Raw genomic sequence first — 26,464 nt, forward strand, 5'->3', positions numbered from 1 at the left:
CACCACTTTGTGTTTTTTGTTCCTCACACCTTTACCTACATCTTGGCACATACCTACATCTTCCCTGCTCCAGATTTTCTGTCCTCCATTCAGGAGGAACATGTTTTTAACCTATTCCCTTTTAGAAGTATGCAAACAAAACACTTGCAAACTTTAACTTCAGAGCCACGAAACCAAACTTTTAGGTGAAGTAGACAGACTTAACTAAGGCAGTATCCTTTTTGCAATAGAGAAAGGCATTAGGTTTCCACTTTCCATCCTACTCACAAAACAGTGGGTTTGCTGAATGAAACCCTTCCAGTCTTTCGGGCAGCTGTAGAGGCATTCCTTCTTTCTGTCTACTATGAAGCTTTCAGTATTTTCATTTCTCCTGACCTCACACCTGCTGCAATAAGACAGCATGAAGCACTTAGTGCAGCAATTTTCTGTTGTTGCTAAAATATCCCCCAAATTGTACCTGAACACAACTGACAGTTATGTTACTATTCAAACTGATGAGATTATAGCCTACTCTCCTTTCTACCAAGCAGCCACAAAAGCTTTAAGGCTGGCTGTGGAGTCACGAAGGCAACCATGTCAAGAACATTCTTCCCGCAATAACAGCTAAAAATTTTCTAATGAATGAAGCAAGCCTCAGATTTTAAATCATGGCATTTCCTGAAGACACTTCATATTCACACTATGAGAGAGTGAAGTTTTTCAATCACAAGCAGTTGTGAATATGAGCAATGTAGCTACCTCTAAATAAGTAAGTTAGGGCTTCCTGGTACGGCTTGTCAGGAGTCACCCTGGAAGGAAGGTGCCTCTGGCTGGCTACCAGCACACAACACAAGTCAGAGCCCCAGGTCTTGTTCTAGATGGCAACTGATTCAGAAAGATCAGAAGCTGTATTCGGCCTTTAAAACACGAAGTCATGATGTCAACCACTACGAATCTCACTGTATTACTGAATGCTACTTGAGGATTTGATGTTAATGGAACAGACCAGCTGTAGGTATGAGCTTCTGCAACATGCAGCCTTGAATAAGGTTGAAGAACAGACTTTGCTGAATTAGCAGTGTGACTCTGATCCCTGTGGCAGAGCCTGACTAGGGAATCATGAAGGACCTTAGGAGGGTGTGAAACCAGGGCAGTTGCCCCCAGCTCCTTGCACTGTATGGAGCCTGTCAGAACCCAAGGCTGATTACACCAATGTCTTAAAGAAGGTCAGTCTTAGAATAATCAAGCTAGGATTGACCAGCTGTTCATTTTCAAAGGATTATCATCATCACCAAATCGCCCAAAGGGATTATGACAGTTTTACCTTGCAACAGATGGGTTTCTTTCAATATGGTCTGACTTCAGATTTCAATTGTTTACTTAAAACCCCGGCAGAGTGCATGGCAACCCCCTGGCTTCTTCAAAGAAGTCAGCCATCTGTGGAGAGAAGCTGATCCGGAATCACAGGGGGTAGTCATGCTCCACCATCCTCCCCATGTCTTCTCTGGATCTGCAGACATGGAAAGGCAGGGAGCTCAGATGCCTCAGGAACAGCCATGGACAGCAGCTGACAGGCCAGGCCCACCTGGCCCCGATCACACACCTCTCCATGGGAGCAACCACCTGTACCCAACAGCCCACAGAAAGTGCAAAGATGGCACGGAGTGGGTGGCAGCTCCTTGGAGGCATGGAAGCGCCAGGCATGGCGATAAGTAGCATGGGCAACACATACTTCAGCTTCAAACACAGGAGAGGGAAATGGTAAGCAAAGTGGAGTACCCCTCTGTCCCACTAGCTTTCAAATTGCAGGCTTTCAGCACCACAGCCCAGACTTCTTTCCCCACAAAACTTCCTATGCTGGCAACTGCACAGAGCTGCTATTCCCCACAAACCAGCTGCTGGTGCATGACATAAAGGAGGGCAGGATCGATCGGAGGTAGCTCTTCCTCAAAGAGGAGGCTTCCTAACTTTTTACACCCACAAGACCAGCAGTAGCCACAAAAAAACATCACAGCAGCAAATAGGCACTGTTCTCTGACAAATCGGAACAGAGCAAGTGGCTCCTACACCAAGAGCTCACAAAACAGAAAATTTTTTCAGCATTTTTCCCTTGAAGCATACAGCAGGAGGAACGATGCACAGAAACATCCATGGGTTTTCAGCCACCACCTCAACACTTGCCTTGCTGTGTTAACTAGCTGTTAACTGCTTAGTTGTACTAACAATCCTCAATCGGAGTTGAAAAAAAAATCTCTTGAAATAACTCCCTCTCCCAAAAAACCAAACTTCTTTGGGGCCTCTGGAAAAGAATTCTAACCTAACCTGTACTAACAGCATGATAACACAAAAAGTAAGGCCGACACTTCACAGAAACATTTCATCTATCAGTTTGACCCCAGAAGACAGAACTCATCCATAATGCAAAGGCAGAGTTTAAATACTGCATAACACTGCCGTTGTTTGGTTAGTTCTTTAATTCACTTGTTCCTATTATTCTGATGCTTACCAATATACACTTCATCTTTGCAAGTTATTTGTAGTTGTTTTTGCATGTTTGCAATGCTTTGCTAACTGCCTTATTAATATTTTTTTTGTCTGGAAAAAGTACTTGTTTAAGATTTAAGTTACTGAAAATAAATGTTTTTTTGGAGTTGTAACTTGTAACAACAAATCTGAACAGCAAAAAAACAAGCATTGCAGACATCTTGAATTTTCTCTGTATCTTGAACATACTGTTTTCTTGATGCGTTTTAATTTGCATGTCTGCCTTAAAGAGAACTCATCAGAAGCCACTTTCCCCAAAGGAATTTTTCTGTCTCTAGTGATTTTTTTAAATTTTATTTTACCTTTTTTTTTTTTTAAAGAGCTCTTTAAACAGCATGCTTCAAGCAGTCTTATGCTCATGCCTTCTTCCACAGGCTCTATTTCTGTGTACACCATGTATTGCTCATGACAGAAGGGAGTGCATCCTGGAGAAGGAGACAAGCTGAAGTGCTGAGATCAAACCTCATCAAGCCTGAACCTGATCTATGGTCTCCTAGAACATGGGACACTGCAATCAAAGTGACTCATCAGCAACCAGCAGGTACCACACTTGAACTGAAAAATTAATTTTTTGTTCCTAAATATATTATATAAACAGCCAATATTTTCTGCAAATGACACTCAATGTTTCCTTAAATCATTTCTCATTAAAAAGTGTTTTTAATCAGGAGAAGAGTAACCATCTTTTGCAGTTGCATCATTTGGGGTATTCTTGCAATTAACTGATGTACCAGCACCTGACAAGTATTTCCCATCAAATGCTGTAAAGTCCACTCATGAATGTATGACATCATTTCTGGAGTATTTAGGATCAACAAAGCTGCTGGTCATTATAAAATGTATGTGACGTTTGCATGACTTGCATTATACAAGATGAGCTTTTAATTACACATTTCTACAAAATGCAGGAAGGATCCTGGGTGTGTAATAGTATTAGAAAACAGGCATTTCTGCTGCCTTCGTTTTAGTAGAAGGCTCAGACTGAATTCTTTAAACAGATCTCTGTTCATAAATTGTGTGATGCCTATTTTGCTGAAAATAATGGGAAAACTCACCCACTGGTTTCAACAGACTTGAAATCAAGACCATAAGAGGCAATGAAACATGACTGAAGCAGGCAGAAATACGTTAGAGTCCCCTGTCAGTGTAAAACAACATAGATAAGACCTATGTGATATATAGAGTAATAATTCGTGTCAAGAAGATGGTTGATATTAATAAGGAAGGGGGAGATGTGGGAGGGTGGTCATGGGGGTCAACAAGCCCCATGGTTGGTGACAACATCAGACTCTTAACGATTCCTTAACATCAGGAATGTAAAGAGTTTAGAGGGAACAAAAAAAGGTGATTCAGGAGACGCCATGCCGTCTCGGGTTGCTTGTTCTCCCACCGTTAAGGCATGGAAGTTGCTGGGAGTTTGCTGGTTGCCGGGCAAAGTTGTTTGACCAATGAAGAGTTAGTGGAAAAGGACTGCTGTGGGGCGAATAGTATAAGAAGGGAGCCTGTACTCAACATGGGATGCAACACGATATGATGAAGTTCTGTCGTCAATGAAGTAGTAGCAGTTACTGATCCTAAAAGAACCCTGGTGTCCGTGTGGTCATTACGCCACAAATGGCACCCAAACAGGGACCTGAAGAAAACAGGAACAGGGACATGAACAACAGGAACAGGCTAACAGAACAGGGACCAGGACAGGAACAGGGACATTGATCGCCTAATGAAGAAGGGTTCAGCCAAACTCGGCAAACCATTCTAAGAAGCTCGTATAGAAAGTCGCTGGAAATAGGCATATCGGAGCTGGAAGGAAGCTCAAGCTGAGAAGCGGACCCGCGCACACAACTGCCCCTCGCTGGCCGAAGGTAAGCAGTTGTGCATTATGGGGAATCATACGTCCTTAGAAACAAAGACTGTCCTGGTAACCTTACAGCTTATTCAGACAGTTTATGATCCTGAAACATGGCACCAAACTGAGGTCAAGGTGTGGGACTCTGCTACTAAAAACGACAACGTTGCGGTGGGATTGCTCGGCACCTGGCGAGCAATCTCTGAGGCCTTAAAGAGACATGTGTGACCACAATCAGAAACGTATGGTTTGCGAGATAGTGAGGGAGCTGCGGGCTCGTCCACCGATCCTTCTGCTACACCATAGCCCCCCCCCCCGCCGCTACCGCCATCGCAGGCCTTTGCTGTTACGCCCCCTGGTGACCCGGATGTTCCTTTTGATCCAGGCCCGACAGGCCCTGAAAAGGAGCCGGGTCTGTTTCCCTTCGATCCGGGAGGAATAGGATACATAAGGCCCAAAGGCCGAGTTGCTTAACAACTTAAAGCGAGACATTGTTCCCACGACTAGCCCTGGAATTCTCCGGTGTTTGTAATCAAGAAAAGGAATGGAAAATTGAGACTGTTACATGATCTGAGAAAAATTAATGAAGATATGGGAGCTCTTCAACCAGGATTACCAACTCCAACTATGCTCCCCCAGTCATGGACATTAATAGTAATAGACTTAAAGGATTGTTTGTTAAACGCTTGCCAGAATTCGGAAAACTTTGCCATGTTTATGTTTCAATTGATACCTTTTCTGATTGTACATATGTATAGGCGTACTCGGGTTTCTTATGATGTAAAAGTAATGTTCTATATATTTAGAAAGTTCGACAGTTGTGTGTGCATGTTGGTAGAGCGTAGACTCCCCGTGCACCCAGCGCTGTTTACTTGCCTTTTATAAATATTACTAAATTCAGATTGAGTTGTATCTTCATTTATAACACGTAAGTCTTAAAAATCTGCCTGTGACTGATTCCTTCAGAAACATGAAATAAGCATCACCTTGCTTTGCTACAGAAACAAGCGGCTTTATAAATGGAAACCTATCTGGAAGGATGACATCATCTCAGGTGGTAAGGTAGTTAAAAGTAAAACAGAAACAAAATTAAAAATAACTTGTGTAACAATAACTAGCCACTTTTGTATCTAATGTTTTCTCTTTTTGGTTTATTTCTGACAAAACACTGTTATGTAAGTTGAAAAGAAACAACAAAACCACTACTGTAAACCCAAATAATTATTATGACTCAGACAGCATGAATTCACAGAGCAGCCCAGCATGATATTCCCTAACCAAACCTACCCTTAACATCAGATTGCCACAAATACCCATGTACTAACTGTTTACATTCTTAAAATCCATGAATAACGAAATGCAAACATCTTAAACTACGTTTCCTTTCATAATGCATCAGGCCATGTTTATTGTCAACTGATGCCTCCTTCAATAAGACTGGTGCCAGCTTTAGAAACTGGCAGGGGTGACAACGTAACTCCTATACACAGACCGCAAACATAATTATCCACAGCTCTCCAGTGTTCTGTCACTGAACACATGCATCTCAATTCTACATCTTTCAGAATGTGACATAAGCAGCAAAAATCAGAGCAACCTCCGAGCTGCTCTCTAACATGTTCATGAGAAGCAATGAGCTCTCGAGGTGCTACAGGCACCTTTATGAAGCTACTCTGTCTACACACATCGTTGTTGTGCAGTGGGAAGTACAGGACAGAGACAGGGCAGGGCCTCACTCAGGAGCTCAGCATAGCTACAGGTTGCTTTACTCATTCAGCTCTTTTAAGAGTTTCTCAACTGAAAGCAGAAACCACCACTTTGTGGCAAACTCCTGTCTTCGGTATTGAAACATAAATAATCTTGTAAAAGCATTAATGAAACTGCAATTTTTCTTAGAGCACATTAAGAGAGTCAACCAAGGTGACCACTGTAGAATGTTTCCAAGCTCTATGCTTACAACAGCTAACAAGGAAAGTGTAAGATCAGCATTTCTAATCTGGCAAGGGAATACAGGCTAAAGACAACAAGGATCATCATCAGAAAGGACAAATGAGCCCCAGCACTTATCCAGCATCTCATTTTTCATTCTTGTTGGAGACCTGGAGACCTGAGTCCTCTTTAGCATTTCATCTTTTCCTTCCTGTTTTGATGAGCAGAGCGTAGCAACCCTCAAAAAGCACTCTATGTGATGAGATGGTGAAGTGCTAGAGATGAACCAAAACGGGAATGCTATTTCTGGGCTCGTCTCTACATGTACACAATTAGATATTTTGCTATGCGGCTGCAATTGCTGGTTATTTTGCACAGTGAGCTATGGATTTCTGAGACCACTAACACTATTCAGTGTCTCATTCATCTGTAAGCAACGAAGTTTTAACTGATACTTGATTTTGGTACAGAATTCAGTGGTGTAAAGTTTCTGATACCAGTTCAGTACTGCTTGCAACTCAATATTTTGATGAGAAGGTTGATTCAGTAAAAAGGATGTTTGTCAGAGGCACATATTCTGTTCCTTGTTTTACCACAGGCTCCCTCTGTAGCCACTGGCAAGCTTTCCAGGCCCCGAATTATCCAGCCTAACTCCATCTTGGCTTCCCTTTTCCGGTTTGCTGGCTGAGCCTTCATCAATTGTGAGTACTAGGAATAACGACTTGGAAGAATTTACCCTATAAGGCACACAGACCTTCACTCTTCGTAAGGTGGGGACAGTACTGTTTTCCTGGTGTAGTAACAGCTGGGAGAACGAATGCGAAAAAAGTAAGAGATGGTTAGAAGCTACAGCAATGGGAACTATTTAAGAACCAAACAGAAAAGGAAAGGTGGAGTTGCCTACTGGTAGCTGCCAATAACCTTTCTCATAAAAGTTACTGAGAACAGTAAGATACTCTTTTTGAGGATTTAAGTGTCCTGAGAAACTGTATGCCAGCATGCTAAAGTGTTTTTTTTTGGCAACTGTAAATGAACAGGTGCAACACGAGAGCCATGTGTGGAAGTACACTATGCAATCCGGGCACCTGGGAGAGCATTGTGAGTAGAGGGCAGATTGGGTAAAAGCCGTATCTTAACCAGCAGGTCTCCTAAACACAGCAATACAGGGCAAATTAAATTAAACTCAAAAATCGCTACTCAAAATTAGCTGTTCTAATAATTTTATAAATGCAGGAGAGGGAAAGGATAAAGGTAATCTACTTGTACAAGTGCACAAACGTACATGATGTGTACAATGCACAGGCGATGGATACACTGATTGCCTGCAGTTTCCAATTTGACATCAGAGGTTTCAAGCACAAATACAGCCTGGGTGGAAAATGGATCAAGAGCAGCCCTGAGAAGAAAGACCTGAAAGACCTGGGGGTGTTGGTTGATGAGAAGTGCAACATGAGCCAGCAATGTGTGCTTGCAGCCCAGAAAGGCACCCATACCCTGGGCTGCACCAAAAGCAGCGTGGCAGCAGGGCAAGGGAGGGGATTGTCCCCCTCTGCTCTGCTCTTGTGAGACGCCCCTTGGAGCCCTGCGTTCAGCCCTGGGGCCCCAGCACAAGAAGGATGTGAACCTATTAGAAGGAGTCCAGAGGAAGGCCACAAAGATGATGAAGGGGCTGGAGCACCTCTGTTTTGAAGCCAGGCTGAGGGAGTTGGGGTTGTTCAGCCTGGAGAGGAGAAGGCTCCAGGCAGACCTTACAGCGGCCTGCCAGTGCCTAAAGAGGGCTGCAGGAGAGCTGGGGAGGGACTCTTAGTCAGGGAGTGTAGGGCCTGGACAAAGGATAATGGCTTTAAACTAAAAGAGGGTGGATTTAGATTACATATAAGGAAGAAATTCTTTACTGTGAGAGTGGTGAGGCACTGGAACAGGCTGCCCAGAGAAGCTGTGGATGCCCCATCCCTGGAAGCATTTAAGGCCAGGTTGGATGGGGCTTTGAGCAACCTGGTCTGGTGGGAGGTGTCCCTGCCCATGGTGGGGGGTTGGAATTAGATGATCTTTAAAGTCCCTTCTAACTCAAACCATTCTGTGATTCTATAATAAATTTAGGATTTTTTGGTCAAACAAAGCAAGTTCCCAGGGATGATGAGAGATCTGAAAAGGTAGCTTTGCAGCAGCTTTTATTCTTGCTGTTCATCAGGCCACTGTCTTGCCAGCCTGTACTTAGCACAGTTTAGTCCAACCTTAGTTTCTCAATTGACATTGCTTATCATAGCCTTAAAACAGTCTAGTATCTTCAAGTTGATCAGGCATACTGCTTTCCCAATCAGAGTAACTGCATCCATGGCATTACAAACAGAAGGTACACAAAATACCTACTTCAGTGTCCATTTTCTCCCCAAGAGTTAATTACACAAGGAGGTATCAATGCACTGCAAAAAGCTATTTGAGGATTTGCTTACAGTCCTACTGACATTATTCCTTGAGCACACACCTAAGTGACAACCTAGAAATATTCCTCCTAGCTGAGACCATTTCTTGTGATGAAAATACAACCATTCACTGAGAATTCACTCAACAAAACCAAGAAGTAGTTCCTGTCCCCAGATGAATCCTGACTCTTGCTGACCACACGAAGCCCTGAGTGAGCCAAAGAGCAAAATATGCTGTCACTGCAGTGCTGATCACTGGCTTGTTAGAGATTGGCCTCGTAAGATTGCCTTAAGATAAAGAAAGCACAGAAGACACAAAACAAACATTTCTATGTGTCTGTGGTAGTACAACAGCACTATGAAGCTGCTGACATAGAAACCAGTCCTGCACACTGCACTGGTGATCATTGAAGCTCTGTGGGCTAATGGCACCAGCCACCACAACCATGTGGTTCCCCCGTGCCTATAGCCTATTGTGAATTTATTTTTATTTATTTATTTCCATCCTGTTTGCTAGAACTGCCCCCAACCATTAGGGTCCAATGCAAGCAGTAAAATAAAACACATTCATCTCAGAGGAACCCAGGAAACATCTGAAACATGCGGCACATGACTGTGAGGGGAGCGCAGTGCACTGGGAACAAGAGGCCGTAGAAGCTACGAACAGTCAGTGAATTGGCGGCCACTTGCCAATACTTAAAGCTTTGGCTGTTCAATCACATTTGCTGCAATACTAGAAGAAAAGCAGTATGCTTTAATACAAGCTGAGATGGCTGCATCTTTCACAGGAAGAAGCTACAGCAGGCACAGATATTCTACAGGAAATAACTGAGATAAGTTAATTCAGTGCTCAGAAGCACCTGCTGATTTTTGCTCTATCAAAAAGCTAAGAGCAAACCTTTGCTCAGTAAGGCAGCAACTGTGACCCTGGCATTATGCAAACAGCAAAATTCTATTGCAGAACAGACAAGTTCAGCTTTGCTGTATCTAACCCTGACCCCAAGCTGGTCTATGCGACACCTTACTCTGTTTCCTCACATCAGAAAAACACGCATATCTTCCTAGCCAGCAGCAGGACACCATGGATTGATGGGTGAACATGCTTTCAGTATAGTGGTGTTGTTTGGACAACATTTTCCCTGTCCTGCTCTCTTGGAGCATATGGTGTTTGCAGCTGCACCCACAGGGTACATGAAGGTTTTGTTAACTACACTTCAGATCACCTAATCCTTTTCTCTAGAAGAAAATGTTAACTGCAGCCATCTCTGCAATTAACTCCAGCACTGCCTCCACACCTCCTGCATTATACATAAATAAAACAAATGGGATTCAGTGGTGCATTGAAAACCACACTGGCAACTCCTACTCCACCTCTGCTTTTTGTAGCGGAGATGCAGACTTAAAAGCTGACAGCTCTCCAAGGTCTCTCCACCTTGCTGCATAAAAGGACTAAAACGTGTTCCCTCATTCCCCTATAAAACAATTAGCTCACCACAGCACAGAAAGCCCTCGACTGATGATCCCCCCAAGACCTCAAAAAACCTCACAGAGAGCATGAGGCTGAACAAGGCCACAGTGAGACAGTGTTTACTTTTGCACTGTGATTGTTCATGCCTGAGCTACACTCCCACAGCTGAGCAAACGTGGGGCCAATTACACAGGTTAACTCCACAGGGAGCACTGGGAAAAAGCAAGAGAAGTCACCACACTTAATCCCTGACAGAAGTTCCCAGAGATACAACTCATTTGTAACTACGCAAGAAGCAAAGAGGACCACAGAGGACAAACAGAACCTAATGGCTGCAGGCAGCCAACCCGAAGTACATCCTTCCTTCCTCACTGTCCTATTTTCCAGCTGCAGTGAGGTGCCAGGGAGTATCTGAAGGAAAGAAGCTGCTTCAGCTGAGGGCTCTATCCATGCCTGTACTCCCAGGTGCTTCCCAAGGACACTGAGAAAGGAGCATATATGTTGCATCCTTTTCTTCCTGGCACATTTCACACATTCCCAGGCTTTAGCTCTATTCTGTGATGGAAAGGAATCGGGGGAAGACAGAAGGTCTCTCACCTGAAACTTACTTCTCACTGGAATATGTTGTAATAAGTGTGTTGTAAGCCACATGACATCTCAAAACAGCACCCACAACATCAAAAGACTCAATACCATTATTTCTGTTTTCTCTCTATTGATACAATATCAAAAGCCAGAACAGAACAACTAACTCTCATTGCCTGCATCATAAAGGAAAAGCTGGGCTTCCTCTTGAGAGAAAGGATTAGATTCCTCTAAAGTACATAGGCACCTGAAGACAAAGATGCACATGTTGTTGGATTTTTCAGAACACTGTGGTGAGCTAAGCACCAGCTTCTTGTTTGTTTCAAACAAGATGCACTTAGGCTTTAAAAAAAAACAAAACACAACGCAAAAATGACTGAAAAACACATTGAGAATGTGAAGGTAGTATTTTTGTGATTGTTCAGATTACACACATGAGGAGCTCCACAAGTTTTTTCTTAAAATAGGCTATGAAACTAATTTTCAATCCAATAATGGAAATCATAAACCCATATTGTAACTTCAAACTACACAAATCCAATTCATGAAAGCTCTAACAATGTTATGCCTGCATATAATAAAGCTTAAGTTCATTGGCAAAGAATGCCACAAGCTGTTTTACACCAAATACTCTATTCAGTGTACAGGAAAACATACACATGAAATAAATGGGTGGTAATTCAACTACAACTAATACTTGTAAGAGGAGATCCTCAAAGAATGCTTCTAATTTTATAGAAAAGGCTTTCTACATACCACAGATTGTACTGCACATTCTGCAACAGTAGTTTCACTTAAAACCATGCACTTTTTGTTTTGTATTGGTCTATTAAGTTACAAAACTCAGACAGTGAATAATAATGTAAACTAAGGCAAGTTTTCTCAGGAAAGGGGTGTTCGTGTTGTTTCTTTTGTCAAAGAAAAAAAAAGACTTCACTGCAACCTAGAAAATATGCAACCTAGTGCTTCCAAGCAAATGCATCTCTTCCTATCGGAATAAATGAAATATCGTATTTACCTTAAAGAAACTTCCCCTTTTGTCCAAACAATGAGCTTTCATCGTCAAAGACGACATCGTCCCTGGGAAGACTCCACTGAATGCCTTGAACTCCTAAAAGCAGAGACATTTTTAATGGTCAGTCCAGTCTGTAGGAAATTCCTTTGTAAGCCACAGAAACAGTAACAACAAGCCTTCTGCCAAAACCCTTTCTGTCAACAACATGGTGCCATTTATTCCGTACCAATGCCATTACATGTCCTTTTAGTCTCTTCTTTTTCAATAAATTGCTTCAAAAAGACAGTACTACTTGAAGTTTCACGTTTCTCCCATCTCTTCACAGCTGATCCTGTAGATCTAGGATGATGTTTAATGTGCTCATTAGAAAAGAATGCTAAAATGTAACAATTGCTTTGTTTGTTTGCTTGACCTTAGCCTGAAGTACAAATATAACAAAATGTTAGATGTCACTACAATCCACTCTGAAATATCATAGTATTAGTGGGGCTGGCTGAGAGGGAGAAAAGGAAAAAAAAAATCACCCGCAGGGGAAAAAACACATTATCATAAGGTAGAAAAATACCCCATCCCCCCCATCCCAAAAAAAAAAAAATCCTGCTTGAAGTTATTAAAACGCAATTAACTCTTCTGAGAGTCATGTCCAAACCAGAAATTGAAGATGCAGTTAGGAAGAAGCTAAACTGGATGAACAGTTTAATATCTGGAAGAGTATTACAACATGTAAGCAGCCCGTATGCACATAGTGAGAAATATCACAATGGTGATCTCTAGCTGACTAGCAGAGCTCCTCTCAAGTCACAACCAATTCACATCAGTAACTTGTAGGTAAATGTCAAGTTAAACAGAAACCAAATTCCACGGCTAAGAAGTCCTTCTAGGATTTTTAACAGCAAGCATCAAACTAGCCGACTCACCTGTCCACTGACAACACGGCAGTAGTTACACTGGAAGTTCCAGTTACCCAGGGGGAAAGTATTACATACAGAAGGCATTACAGGTGAAGGTAGGACTGTTGATTCAATACAAACATCAATGAAAATAACTGGCAGGGAGCAGCAGTGAAAAACAAGTTCAGTGGCATGGCTGCAGATGAAACATGAGCAAGCAGCAGCAGCTGGGCAAGAGAATTCTGGGTGTAAAAAACCAAACCTACACCCCTCCTGCTAATTATGAGAGGGCATCAACAGAGGTGAACAGGACCAAGCAGGAAGGAGGAGCTTGAAAGACAGAGAGTTTAATTGGAAAGCCCTGGCAAGCGCACACACTGGAAAAGGGTGAGAGGTAGAAGCAAGAGAAAAACATTTACCCTTGGTTTTAATATGTAGCAGAAAGTTTAACACTGTGCACCCCCCTTTCCAGAGGTCAGACCACAAGAGCACTAGAAAAGCTTATGTTTTACCACTGTCTCCTTTGCAAGCAGCCATGCTGGGAATGTTGGGAGCCAACCTGTTTTCCAGGCAGAGTTAGCAGACTTTAAAGGTCAGAAGAAAAACCCAGAACACTGCATTCTTGTGAAAGCCAAATGCTAGAGGATGACCCAGAAAGAACAAAAATCAGCTAAAAACATTTAAAAAATCCAGATCTTCCTTTTAAAATCAATGTATTTAAAGGAACACATTCCTGATGAGGCTCTAAAGCACTGCCATCTGGGTTGCTTTATTAAAAGTCTGTCTATATAACTTGATAGAGCCAATCCTACAGAAGACTTAAGTCCAGCAAAGTGGGTGGGACTGCAGGTGCTGTTAAATAGCTGAGACACAAACTGTGTCCTTGTCTGTCACAAGCAACAGGGCCAAGGAAAGCCAGGTACACAACAGTCGTTCCACTCTGGGGAATACCAGACATTTCATAGACTTCTCCGATTTGATATTGGGTATTCTAAACAACACGAAGCTTGGCATACAAGAGGTTTTTAATTATACAATGATTATGTTTTCTTTTAATTAATTCTGCAATTCTGAAATTTGCACCTGAAAGGCTGAAGGTAGAGTGAGACCCATGAAACCCCAAAAGGAAGGAATTACAACAAAAATTTGATTTTCTAAGTGCATGCTATCCTCTTAATGACAACATTAAAATCAGCTCTGTGGGTGTGGATTTCAAATGAGTTACATTAAGGGGTTATGAGCAAGACCATGCATCTGTTTTGGCACCTCTATTCTCAGTCGTTCATCAACTCATTTGCAAACAATGTCTCCTTCACAGGATTTTTTTTTTTTTTAATTTACCACAAGGATGTCTATGTGCAATCTCATTACCAAAATAAGACCATGCCAAGACTTCTACAGATATTTCAAAACAGATTGAAGTTTCCAAACTCAAACCTACAGAAGAATGCAAGCACACAAACTCAGTTTTCCCTTCCGAGAATGCTGTGTCTCTAGGTCAGAAGAAAGCCTTTGAGGACATCACTGCTGATTTTGCTTGCTGAGGTTCTGAGGCTCTACACTCTTCCATAGTCGTTAACATCTATGTAATACTGTTACTGTCCCTATGACTGTAACTCTGAGCCTCGGCTGTGCTCAAGGCCCTGCCCTTCTCAGCTCTCTAGAGCCAGTGAATGGATTCCACACCAAGAGCTGGCATTGCAGCCAGATAAATAGATTTGCCTGGCCACATCCCTCAAGAGTACAAGGGGGAAAACTGCAAACAAACTAAGCCTAAACTGAATTACAACAGTTTTGCTAGACAACAGCCTCACAAATCAGAAGGTACATTGGGCTAAACCCACACGACATAGTGTGCTAAAGCCATAAGAGCACAGAATAACACTGCATTACACTAACTCTCCCAACTAGTCAGATAATCACAACCTTTCTCTCAAAATAGTTTCAGCTTTCCTACAGGCACTGATGAAACTGATAGGAGGAGGAAGCTTCCCAAGAGGTTACCCAGAGACCCTGGGAGAAGCACTCTGTTGCAGTGAGCAGACTCTGGCAGTTTGTTTGCTCCTTCTGAAGGACACGCTTGGACACAGCCCCTTAAGGTAACACGCAAGCACGCACCTCCGCACCACCATCTTCCTGGCTGCAGAGTGCTTTTGAACTACTTCAGGTAACCTAAATACTGGTCGGGTGGCTTTCAGTACTTCCGATTACAACCCTTTGTTCCCCCACCAGGCAAACAGATGCTACACCCAACAGTGGGATGGGTGGCCAGAGGCGGGTGGACAGCTGCCCGCAGTGAGGGTGGCCACAGCCCCCTCCTGCCCCAGGGCTCAGAGGGCACATCCGAAGCGGATGTAGAAACAACTACGGATGGACAAACCATCCAGAGGCTGCATTTTTCCACTTGGTCCTGCCTCTTGCACTTCTGCAGGTCAGCCCGGGCAACACACCACTGCCTGGAAGCTGTCTTTGCTGAGCCTGGGCACCATGAGTCCGTCAGAAAGGAGGGATCTCCTTCCTGTGACTGCAAAGCTGGGTGGAGAAAAGTGGCAAAGCATGTCTACTTCTGTATGTGCCTGAGATGGGCGTTTTCTCCTTCTGTGCTTTAAGGACTAAGGCAGAGTCTGAATAGATTTGCTTAGACATTGCCTGGGTGAGTGCTCAGAAACTCATCTGAAAATGCCATCAAGCTGCAGGAGCCAAGTCACCATACGATGTGTGACTTTTCTCTGAGCTGCCTGGAAGGCAGCACTTTCTGCACGTGTTTAAGCTGTCGGTGCTGCACCTGCTTAGTAGTCTTGTCAGCTCATTGCTCTGAGAGGGCAGCAGGTGCTGGGCTCCTGCCGGTGGCCCTAAGCTCAGGTGGCTACCCCACAGCAGCACAAGCCTGTTTGGCGAGGAGCACTGTCTGTCTTCCCACAGCACCGCTAACTCTGGTCAAAGCCCACATGTGCCAATGACAAGGCAGGACAGAGCAGAGGAGCAAGCAGGATGCTTGGGTAACTCCTCCGAAATGTGGTGCTGTCTACAACACCTCTCCGTGGATGCTGACACCTGTGCAAGCTGTACGTTTAAAGGAAATAAATGCTGCCTTTCATCTTCCTTCCCCTGCGTCCTTCTCCTCCGGCTTTTCATTTACATAGGAATGCCAGAGCACTATTCAGGCACCTTAATGCAACAGAGACTTTTGACTTCTTGTCAAAACAGCTCCTTCTTGGCTCCCTCTCATGAAATTTTATTTGGCATTTTATGCATTGTTACACTTAGCCACCCAAACTCTGATCACCACCTGTCCGTACTTCTCAGAATCCTTCTTCCCTCCCTTCAGCTAATCTGCTGCCTAGACATACCTCTGGAAACCTTGTTCATGTTTTGTTTTTTCCCCCCTCATTCTAATTCTGCTTTTCTTGGACAAAACATCCCATTTGCTTTAGCTAAAAGCTGCAACAAAGATACAGACAACCCGTATTCCTCCCTCAGAGCCAGAAAACAAAGGAGTCTGGGGAACTTAAATCGCTGCCTGTCATTCCCCACCTGCTCCCCCAGCTCAGTTTCCTAAGGAATGAGGGCTACGTAACCACACTGACTTTGGTAGCCACCATGTTTGATTCTCTGGGCAACCCAACATGATCCCACAGAGAAGGAGAATTCCTGCTTGCAAGCACTGACAGAGGGAATAAAGGGGGAAGACTCTGGTAATAGGGGGAATACTGCGGTAATGCCACTGATGAAGAGGAGAGATCTGCAGCCTTCCTCTCGCTGGTTGATCAGGTCAGAAGCTCCCAAAGCTGCTGCTCAGCTGGCCATCAGGTGAGGGAGATGGCTCCAACCCAAGGATGCCATGCTGCAGAGAGGCAGAGCATTGCCAAAGGTGTGATAGGCAGTTCAAAGCATGCCGAGATGGGGGCAGCACTCAGGGAGGCAGTGTTGCTGCTGGGGACACTGCAGTCTGTGTGCTTCAGTGTTCTTTTGGTTACCTTCTTGCTCTCCTTGTGTTTCTTTCCACCTGATTCCCTATTGTTGCCCTTCCTGTGCCCTTCCCAAATCAAAACAGCTCCTGTCCATCAACTTTTTCTCTCCTCCTATTCCACCACTCTTAAGAAGCATGCCAGCAAAACATCTAACATGAATTTCTTCCTGGAAGAACTCCTCCCGCTATGTGCATGCTCATGTCTGTTTTACACACATATCAGAAGCACTTGGATCAGAGATTAGAGGTGTTAGAGCAGATCCCTTGATCCATCACAGACATATCCTACACACAAGTACAGAACTTACAACATCCCTAGAATAGATGGCCAAGTCATTTTACTCACAATAACGAAAGCAGAAGAATATATGTAAGACACTTTTTTTCCCCCCTTCAAACTTGCTTCAGATTTTTATTACATTCCTAAAAAGTAAGTTTTCATCAACAAGGTATCTTAAAAACATAACACAGCTTTTATGATAATTTTGGCACCACTTTGAAATCTTAGTGTTGTCTTACTCATATTTAAACAACTACATAATAAATGTAATGCTCAGATTTTTTTGTCATTTTATGTTTAAAAAGCGAATTGTTTTTCATATTTCACTCAGTATTAGTTTGTACCTTTTATGTCTTTCCGTATTGCATTTGATTAGGACATTTTATGGTAGTTAATTGAACTTAAACCTATTAGAGGACAGAATGGGAAAATTGGTTAAACTAAAACTCATTTTGCATTTAAGTCTAACTCACGTATCAAGGAGTGCTGTCCAATGGGAGAACCAAAGAGATGGTACTGAGGAACAACCACCTTCAGTATTTAGAACTACTGGATTGCATTTATAGTTACCATCATCATGCTCCTTCTCTTATTATCACCTTAATCCTAAAAGCTGCTATGAAGAGAACAGCCTCTCCACACCACTGGAAGACGCTACCACTGTCAAAAGCTAACAGCCAGCTGCAGACTTTCCCTCAACCAATGTCCTATCTGGTCTAGCAGCATGGGATAAAATAGCAAGCAATGGGTCCTCACTTGGAAACCAAGACACCTCCCCACATCACGCCGCTGCTCCTTGGAGCAAGGTGGACAGCAGCAGACTGGTCACATCCCCTTCAGACTACCAAGTGGCCTCTGAAGGCATCACTGCCAGGCATATACCATCTTGGAAGCACACTGTGCAAATCTGTCACACAACACAGATGCAGCCTGAGAAAGAAGTGCCTGCTGCGAGCCCATGGACATAAGCAATGGCAGGGGGAGATAAAAATCAATGCAATACATTAGAGACTTTTTTTTCCGACTTAAATGATTTTTACTAGGAAACAACTGAATTATTTAGGAGGTCATTATGACCCAACTTTTCCAATTCAAGTCCATGACAACAAACCCTGAGGACCAAATTGATGCTGAAACACCCTCCCTAAATTCATCAGCAGGATTCCACCCCCCCCCTTTTTTTTTGTATTTTAAACACAAGTTATCCCAATGAAAACTGGCTGTCCTCTTCTGTTCTCAGTTTGTAAAGGCCATGCAACCATTGAGCGTTGCACTCAAGCTATTTTCAACAAACCAAAAAGGTTTTACCATTTTGCAGCCAAGGAACAATGGAGAAAATATAAATCCAGACCTACTTCAGTATAAACTGGCAAAGGTCAGCTGCTGTCAGAAGAGTAACACTCATTTACAGCTGTCAATATAGTCCCTATGCTGCCCACTTTGCCAGTACCAGGGTTCAGTGGAGAAGCAGAAATATGATCCTAGTCTCACACGAGAAATACATAGAAGCTAAGTACACCCTACGACACACATACTTGACAGCCTATGGCAAATTACCATGGCAATCAAATTATAACAGCAATTTATAAATATATGATATTAAAACATTCTAGAAAACAAGACAAAAGTTGCATAATTTCAGTGAACCTATTTTCTGAGTAAAACTGAAAGCAAGAACAAGGAGGACAGGTATATTTTATTTTGTGATAGTTTTTTTTCCACAGAATCACACAGTACACAGATTGGTTTTTAATGTGGAAGAATACTTCTAAAACACAATCCCATACCCAAGAAAATGGTAAGAGATACACACAAACTCAAATTTTCAGCAAATTTAGTATTTTGTCTTCCTGTTCTCCTAACGCATTTGCACTTCCCCACAGAAAGCTGAGTTTATTTATTACCCACAAAGCTCTGGTTTGTTTAATTACTCTGGCCTTATCTGGCTCTTGGCAAAATTGAACTTTTCCTTTTGAAAGTGTTTCCTTTGAGGAGTTAACTGAAAGCCTACTTCCAAGGACACACAGATACGACTGAGCACAGTATTGCTTTGAAAACCTATCAAATAAGAGCCTCAGTTTGAAAGCTATCATTGGTGCCAGGATTTTGCAGACCTCTGGACTCAAATGTTGCATTGTGTTAGCACAGCTGTATCCACAAGCAAAAAGTGAGGGGATTATGCAGAAAGGAGTGTAACTTCCGTCATTCTTCTGACTGCAGAAAGGGTTTACAGTCATTTCTCTTTTCAGATGGTGCAAGAGCACATTATTTATGCTTGTAAAAAACAAATAGTGCATACAGCAAAAATGACAAGTCAGTATTTACACAGTGTCACATTTTTGTACTTTGTCATTTCAGTTGAAGTGTTGGAAAAAATGGAAATAACAAACATTCCCTGATCAACCTCTTTTTGTTTCAAGCACTGTTTTTACTTTTATGTCTGCTACCTGAACGTGAGTTTGTGTGAGCTACTCCCCTGAAAAGATTCTGCTTGTCACCAGTACGCTGGCAGCGAGCAACGGCATTTCTGCCCACAATGAGCTAAAAGTATATTACAAAAGTTAGACATACACTATACATGTAGGCAGAAGGGCTCGTGACTACTTGCAGTAAACAAAACTCTCCAAAAAACTAAAGAGGAAGCTGAAATATGCAATGGTCCCACTACCTTTTTGAAAAAGTGAGATGATCACCAGCGAACAATGCTTCTCACTCCCCAACTTGTATCCCAAAATGCATTTTGCAAAATTCAAAGTGCAATACCTTCAAATTAATATCTCCAACTCCAATGAAGTTGCATACCTCAATAAATTGTTCTAAGGAAGTTACAACTCTCCCCTCGAAGAAAGGAGAATATATGAGGTAGTTAAAGGAAAAAAGCAGAATTAAATGACGTGCAAATACTTTAATCTGCAAAATAAGGTTCCATTATTTCACACCTGCTGACATACCATTTTATGTTTCTAACCTTAAGTTGCTGTATCATGCACCTTCATTCTTAAGTTTCATTTCTTGATACAGATAGAACAAGGCACTGTATACCCCAACAGCAATAATTCTTCCTCTCAGGCAGTTCACAGCATTGGGCAATTTCATTGCAAAATAAAGCTTCCTCTGCCGGGATGCCTTGCCTTTTGCTCTGTTTTGTTCAAGATCTGTAGCAGGGCAGTCACTCAGACAGTTTACATATGAAACAGAAATTACCGAAAAGCAGCCAAGTCAAGGACTTCACTATAGTTCCATCTTTCAAAAAGAAAAAATCCTAGACTCTTATTTCACTTACAGCTTTAATCTGAGATCTGAATTTCTGTGGGCTGAGAGAAGATAGGACTGAAGATCACTAAACCTTTCAATGTTTTCTGACTCCGGACATTACTCATATAGAGATCAGCTGGAGCCTGGGAGAGTAAATCCTATTCTTACTGTTCCACAGGCATCCAGTTAGGGTCACTGTCCTATGGCTCGCAACACGGACAAGCGGCAAACACCAGATGTGCCTGCTCTGCTTGGTGAGCTCTGGGCTCCAGCAGCATTCTGGGAGGCAGACAGCATGGGAAATCAGCTGAGGAACGATAAGCTGAGACCCAACCAGGGGATCCACATACTTCACAGAATCATAATGGCTAGAAAAGACCTCCAAGATCATCTGGTCCAACCATCACCCTACCACCAATGTCACCAACTAAACCACCAATGTCACCAACTAAACCACGTCCCTAAGTACCACATCCAACCTTTCCTTGAACACCCCCAGGGACAGTGAATTCACCACCTCCCTAGGCAACCTGTTCCAATACCTGACTGCTCTTTCTGAGAAGAAATGTCTCAGAATTTCCAACCTAAACCTCCCCTGGCACAACTTGAGGCCATTCCCTCTAGTACTATCACTAGTTATCTGCAAGAAAAGTCCAACCCCCAGCTCCCCACACATTCCATGCAAAGGTTACCCTTCTGCTTCCAACATTGCCGACTGGCTCATTCATCATAGGTCACGGCTGCTCTCGGTTCCCCTGGCTGATTGTTTCCAATGCCTGTATTTGCATCACGAAGTATCAATGCACCTCATCCTGGCTAACGTAACAATGCTGTTAAGATCACAGACATCTTTCCAAGGAGTCCTTCACCTCACTATGCTTTAAGCCATTAAATATCAGCAACTGCTTAAGAAATTACTATCCAGACAGGCTCAGATACGCAGGGGCTGAGACTCAGTCCGTGCACCAGGGCTTAAGTTATTCTGACTAACCTGAAAAGGAAACAGTCATTGCCAAATTTATAAACTGATATTTACACATCTGGTTTCAGCTAGCCATCGCTCCTGCCCCCAAACAACTTTTTGCCTACAGACTTATTTTTTCCTTTCATTCAAGATCCTGCCCATTGGCAGCCTTTTAAGACATTAAAGGACAAGGAGGTACTACTTTGAACAAATTTCAGCATGGCACTCTGAGGAGAGGTTTTATGACCCCTTAGATTTTGGATAGATCTACTGTCCCACTCACAGATCTCTACCTGCTTATCTGTGCTGCAGTCAAATGTTCGAAGGAGAGCACTCAAACACTACTCCAGAGCTGGCCTGATCACTCCCACTGAAAAAAACAGGCTGCATCACTCTTTCCAACAGGAGCGTACACTTAGGCAAACACTCACATCCTCAGAAAATCCTACCCTTAAGCTTTGTTGGACGTGGCACACTATCAAAGGGACTGTGTTTGCTGCTAGTGCTCTCTCTTTGCACCCTTTCCAAAAAATTTCCTCAACCTTCTTTTCCACTAGAGAGGCTCTTCCTGTTTGCTCCCATGGCATACTTTCCACATTACTGAAAAGGATTAAAAACCAAGGTCATTTCCTTTGGCACAGCGCTTAATGGTGAAGAATATTACCAGGTCTCTTATAAGAGAATGATTATATGCCAATGCGTTCATGTCTTGTTTTGCTTGTAGAGATGTCAGAGGAATACATTTGTATGATTGGCTTAGGTCTGGACAACCTTTCAGAAGATTCACATTCATCTCAAATTCCCCACCCTGACTATCTCACAGAATTAAAATTTCTTGAAGTATTTTGGTAATTTCCCTTTGTTATTTCTGCCAGAAGCAGGAAATATTAAAGCAAAGACATTCAGAAATATGTTTTAAAACCTTTTAGAAGTGTTTAACATTGAGCTGCAGTTACTGCAGGAAGCAAGAAAAGGTAACTGCTTGAATTGCAACAGAGCACCGAAGTCTAGAGGAAACGCAGAATTCACGACAAAGCACTGAGTCACAAGCAGAGGGAGACAGCTACAGCGCCTGCACCTGGGCAGGCAGGCACGAGGCAACCACCTGCTGGACTCGGCCTGTGAAAAGCACCCGTTGGTGCCTCCCATCCTGTGAAGCTTTGACAAGTGCGAGGCTTTCTGTGGCCAAGCTGTAACTACATACCACCTGCTTTCCCAGACTAGCACCAAGCCAAGCTTGGAGCACACCGCTGCCACAGGCGGCATCCCTCCAGTTTGTGAGGGGGAGCATGTGCGTGACCTACTTTGGGTCCGGTGAGCTCGAACACCACTACCTGCTGGAGTAGCTCTGTGGCCTAGCATTAGGTGATTGGGTATGCTTAGTCTGTTATTAGACAGCAGTACCTTGTACATCACCTTCTTCTACAATTTGCTTTTGTGCACCTCACAATTACCTACATACACGATAAATTTCCATACTGTTAAGTCTGAAAAAAAAAATACAGGCATGTAAGTTACATGGAAAGCCAAGTCCGGACACCGTAGAGTGCTTTTGAAAATCAGTACTTGAAGTTGTTTATTAAATGCAAACATAGTATCTGTGAGACAGGCAAAACTCTAGAAGACATAGGGAACCTGCTTTGAGCAACCTGGTCTAGTAGAAGGTGTCCCTGCCCATGGCAGGGGGGTTGGAATCAGAACCCAAACCATTCTGTGATCCTATGATTCTAAGGAAAAGCATGAATAGGATTTTTCTGCTAAAATAAACAGCCAATGGTTTAAAATTAAAAAAAAAAAAAACACACAATGGAAGGGAGGAAGGGGATCCCTTCACCTGCATTTTTAAGATCTTGCCAAAATAGATATCAACATTTTTCAAATTGCTGTGTGATATTTGTCTCTTTTCCAGAACCATAAACATTTAAGGCTATTTTACAGAATCACAGAATCATTTAGGTTGGAAGAGACCTCCAAGATCACCTAGTCCAACCTATGACCTAACACTAACAAGTCCTCCACTAAATCATATCACTAAGGGCTACATCTAAACGTCTCTTAAAGACCTCCAGGGATGGTGACTCAACCACTTCCCTAGGCAGCCCATTCCAATGCCTAACAACCCTTTCGGTAAAGAAGTTCTGCCTAATATCCAACCTAAACCTCCCCTGGCACAACTTTAGCCCATTCCCCCTCGTCCTATCACTGAGCACGTGGAAGAATAGACCAACCCCTACCTCGCTACAGCCTCCTTTAAGGTACCTATAGAGAGTGATAAGGTCACCCCTGAGCCTCCTCTTCTCCAGGCTAAACAACCCCAGCTCCCTCATAAGACTTGTTCTCCAGACCCCTCACCAGCTTCATTGCCCTTCTCTGGACATGGTTGAGCACCTCAATGTCCTTCCTGTAGTGAGGGGCCCAAAGCTGAACACAGTACTTGAGGTGTGGCCTCACCAGAACCGAGTACAGGGGGACAATCACCTCCCTAGAGCTGCTGGCCACACTGCTTCTTATACAGGCCAGGATGCTGTTGGCCTTCCTGGCCACCTGAGCACACTGCTGGCTCATATTCAGCTGCCTATCAACCAGTATTCCCAGGTCCTTCTCGGCCAGGCAGCTTTCCAGCCACTCATCTCCCAGCCTGTAGCGCTGCTTGAGGTTGCGCCCCAGATGCAGGACCCGGCACTTGGCCCTGTTGAACTGCATACAGTTGGCCTCAGCCCATCGGTCCAGCCTACCCAGATCCTCCTGCAGAGCCTTCCTTCCCTCGAGCAGATCGACACATGCACCTAAGTTGGTGTCATCTGCAAACTTACTGAGGGTACACTCGATCCCCTCATCCAGATCATCAATAAAGGTAGTAAAGAGAACTGGCCCTAATACTAAGCCCTGGGGGACACCACTAGTGACCAGCCTCCAACGGGATTTAACTCCATTCACCACTACTCTTTGGGCCCAGCTACCCAGCCAACTTTCAACCCAATGAAGCGTACGCCAGTCCAAGCCACGAGCAGCCAGTTTCTTCAGGAGAATGCTGTGGGAAATGGTGTCAAAAGCCTTACTGAAGTCAAGGTAGACCACATCCACAGTCTTTCCCTTATCCACTAAGCGTGTCACTTTGTCACAGAAGGAGATCAGGTTCATCAAGCAGGACCTGCCTTTCATAAACCCATGCTGACTGGGCCTGATGGTCTGGTTGCCCTGCAAGTGCCGAGTGAAGACACTCAAGATAATCTGCTCCATGAGCCTCCCCGGCACCGAAGTCAGACTGACAGGCCTATAGTCCAAGTGCCAGGTCCACCCTCCGGCCCTTCTTGTAGATGGGCGTCACGTTTGCTAGCCGCCAGTCGACTGGGACCTCCCCCGATAGCCAGGACTGCTGATAAATGATGGAAAGTGGCTTGGCCAGCTCTTTTGTCAGTTCTCTCAGTTCTCTCGGGTGGATCCCATCCGGCCCCATTGACTTGCGTACATCCAAGTGCTGTAGCAGGTCGCCAACCATTTCCTCATGGATTATGAGGGCCACGTTCTGCTCCCCATCCCCTTCCACCAGCTCAGGGGGCTGGGTACCCAGAGAACAACTGGTCTTGACGCTGAAGACTGAGGCAAAGAAGGCATTAAGCACCTCAGCCTTTTCCTCATCTCTTGTCACTAAGTTCCGCCCCCATCCAGTAAAGGATGGAGATTCTCCTTAGTCCTCCTTTTCGTGTTTATGTTTTTATAAATACGTTTTTTTATCTTTAACGGCAGTAGCCAGATTGAGCTCCAGATGAGCTTTGGCCTTTCTAATTTTGTCCCTGCACAGCTTCGCAACATCCTTATTGTCATCCTGAGTGGCCCGCCCTCTTTTCCAAAGGTCATAAACCCTCTTTTTCTTCCTAAGCTCTAGCCACAACTCTCTGTTCAGCCAGGCCAGTCGTCTTCTGCGCCAGCTCGTCTTTGGGCACATGGGGACGGTCTGCTCCCGAGCCTTTAAGATTTCCTCCTTGAGTGCCCAGCCTTCCTGGACTCCTCTGCCCTTCAGGACTGCCTCCCAAGGGACTCTGCCAACCAGTGTCCTGAACAGCTCAAAGTCTGCTCTCCAGAAGTCCACGGTAGCAGTTTTACTGATCCCCCTCCTGACTTTGCCAAGAGTAGAGAACTCTACCATTTTATGGTCACTGCCTAAGACAGCTCTCGACCACCACATTTCCCACCAGTCCTTCTCTGTTTGTGAACAACAAGTCTAGCGGGGCACCTCCCCTGGTAGGCTCACTAACCAGCTGTGTCAGGAAGCTGTCCTCCACACTCTCCAGGAACCTCCTAGACTGCTTCTCTCTGAGCCATATTGTATTTCTAGGATATGTCTGGGAAGTTGAAGTCCCCCACGAGAACAAGTGCTGGTGATTGCGCGACTTCTGCCAGGCGCTTGTAAAACGCCTCATCCGTCTCCTCATCCTGGTTTGGCAGTCTATAACAGAACCCCACCAGGATGCCTGCTTTATTGGCCTAATGCAAGCCATTATCACCATTCTGTGACTGTAACAAACAGGAGAAGAAATCCCACGATGCCATTATGTAAGGGATCAGACTCAAACTCACACCCATGCTATGGCAAAAGGGTTCTTGCATACAAGGGATCTTTACCTAACAGTTGAGGTACACATGTTTGAAGTGATGATGAATTCACTACTAGACATGGGAAGGTATCTCCTAGTTCATCATTTATTTGCCAAATTTTGCGTGTCTTCTGTCTTGATGTGTGAATGCCATACCTTACCTTCTCTTCCTTGATTGCAGAGCTTTACATTGCACCAGCAGATGACAGCAAGGACCACATCTAGTTCAGAGAGGCCCAGTCTCTCTTGGGTCCCCCTCAGTTAGTGGGGAGAGCGCGGCAGCTCCAGGGTGTAGGACAGAGCATGGACACTTTGCAGGTCTCCTGACCTGGCTGCAGGGAGAGCCCAGGGACACAGCTGCCCCAGCTGAAGCATGCCTTTGCCTGTTCTTCCATTAAACCACAACAATGCCTTTTAGAATGATTAGTAGGTTTCCATCAAGGCTCTTCAAATTGAGTGGAATAAGCCAGGCCATGCAGACACAAAAACCAGGACTGTGGCTGATGCTCCATCTTATAACTATTTTTAAACCAGAATTGAATTCTGGTGCCATAAGTTCACTGGGCCACTTGAAGCCTCCTGAAACATGTACAAAGTCACACACTCACCTGCCCCAAGAACAAACACCACACTCCTCCTACATTAGACATCAACAGTTCACACACAAGATGTTCCTTTCTGTAGATAATTGCAATCCTAACATGCTGCCCAAGTATCTCAG

At 43.9% G+C, this 26,464-nt stretch overlaps 1 protein-coding gene across 25 annotated transcripts in view; it reads right to left on the bottom strand.

Moving 5' to 3' along the window:
- RIN2 (Ras and Rab interactor 2) overlaps positions 1 to 26,464 on the bottom strand; it is a 349,998-nt gene that overhangs the window by 38,722 nt on the left and 284,812 nt on the right. For 20 of the 25 annotated variants that reach the window (XM_083832276.1, XM_083832271.1, XM_083832253.1 and 17 more), the window contains one exon: positions 11,793 to 11,885. The exons of 1 other annotated variant lie outside the window; for it this stretch is intronic. In XM_083832276.1, the coding sequence (XP_083688402.1) occupies positions 11,793 to 11,885 (93 nt within the window). Of the gene's footprint in view, positions 1 to 11,792; positions 11,886 to 12,015; positions 12,129 to 12,706; positions 12,807 to 26,464 lie in introns of those variants that run through there. 4 more of the 25 variants (XM_083832259.1, XM_083832260.1, XM_083832258.1 and 1 more) reach the window with 2 other exon arrangements.

Source organism: Anser anser, assembly GCF_964211835.1.
Source record: "Anser anser genome assembly, chromosome: 3".
NCBI classification, from domain to species: domain Eukaryota; kingdom Metazoa; phylum Chordata; class Aves; order Anseriformes; family Anatidae; genus Anser; species Anser anser.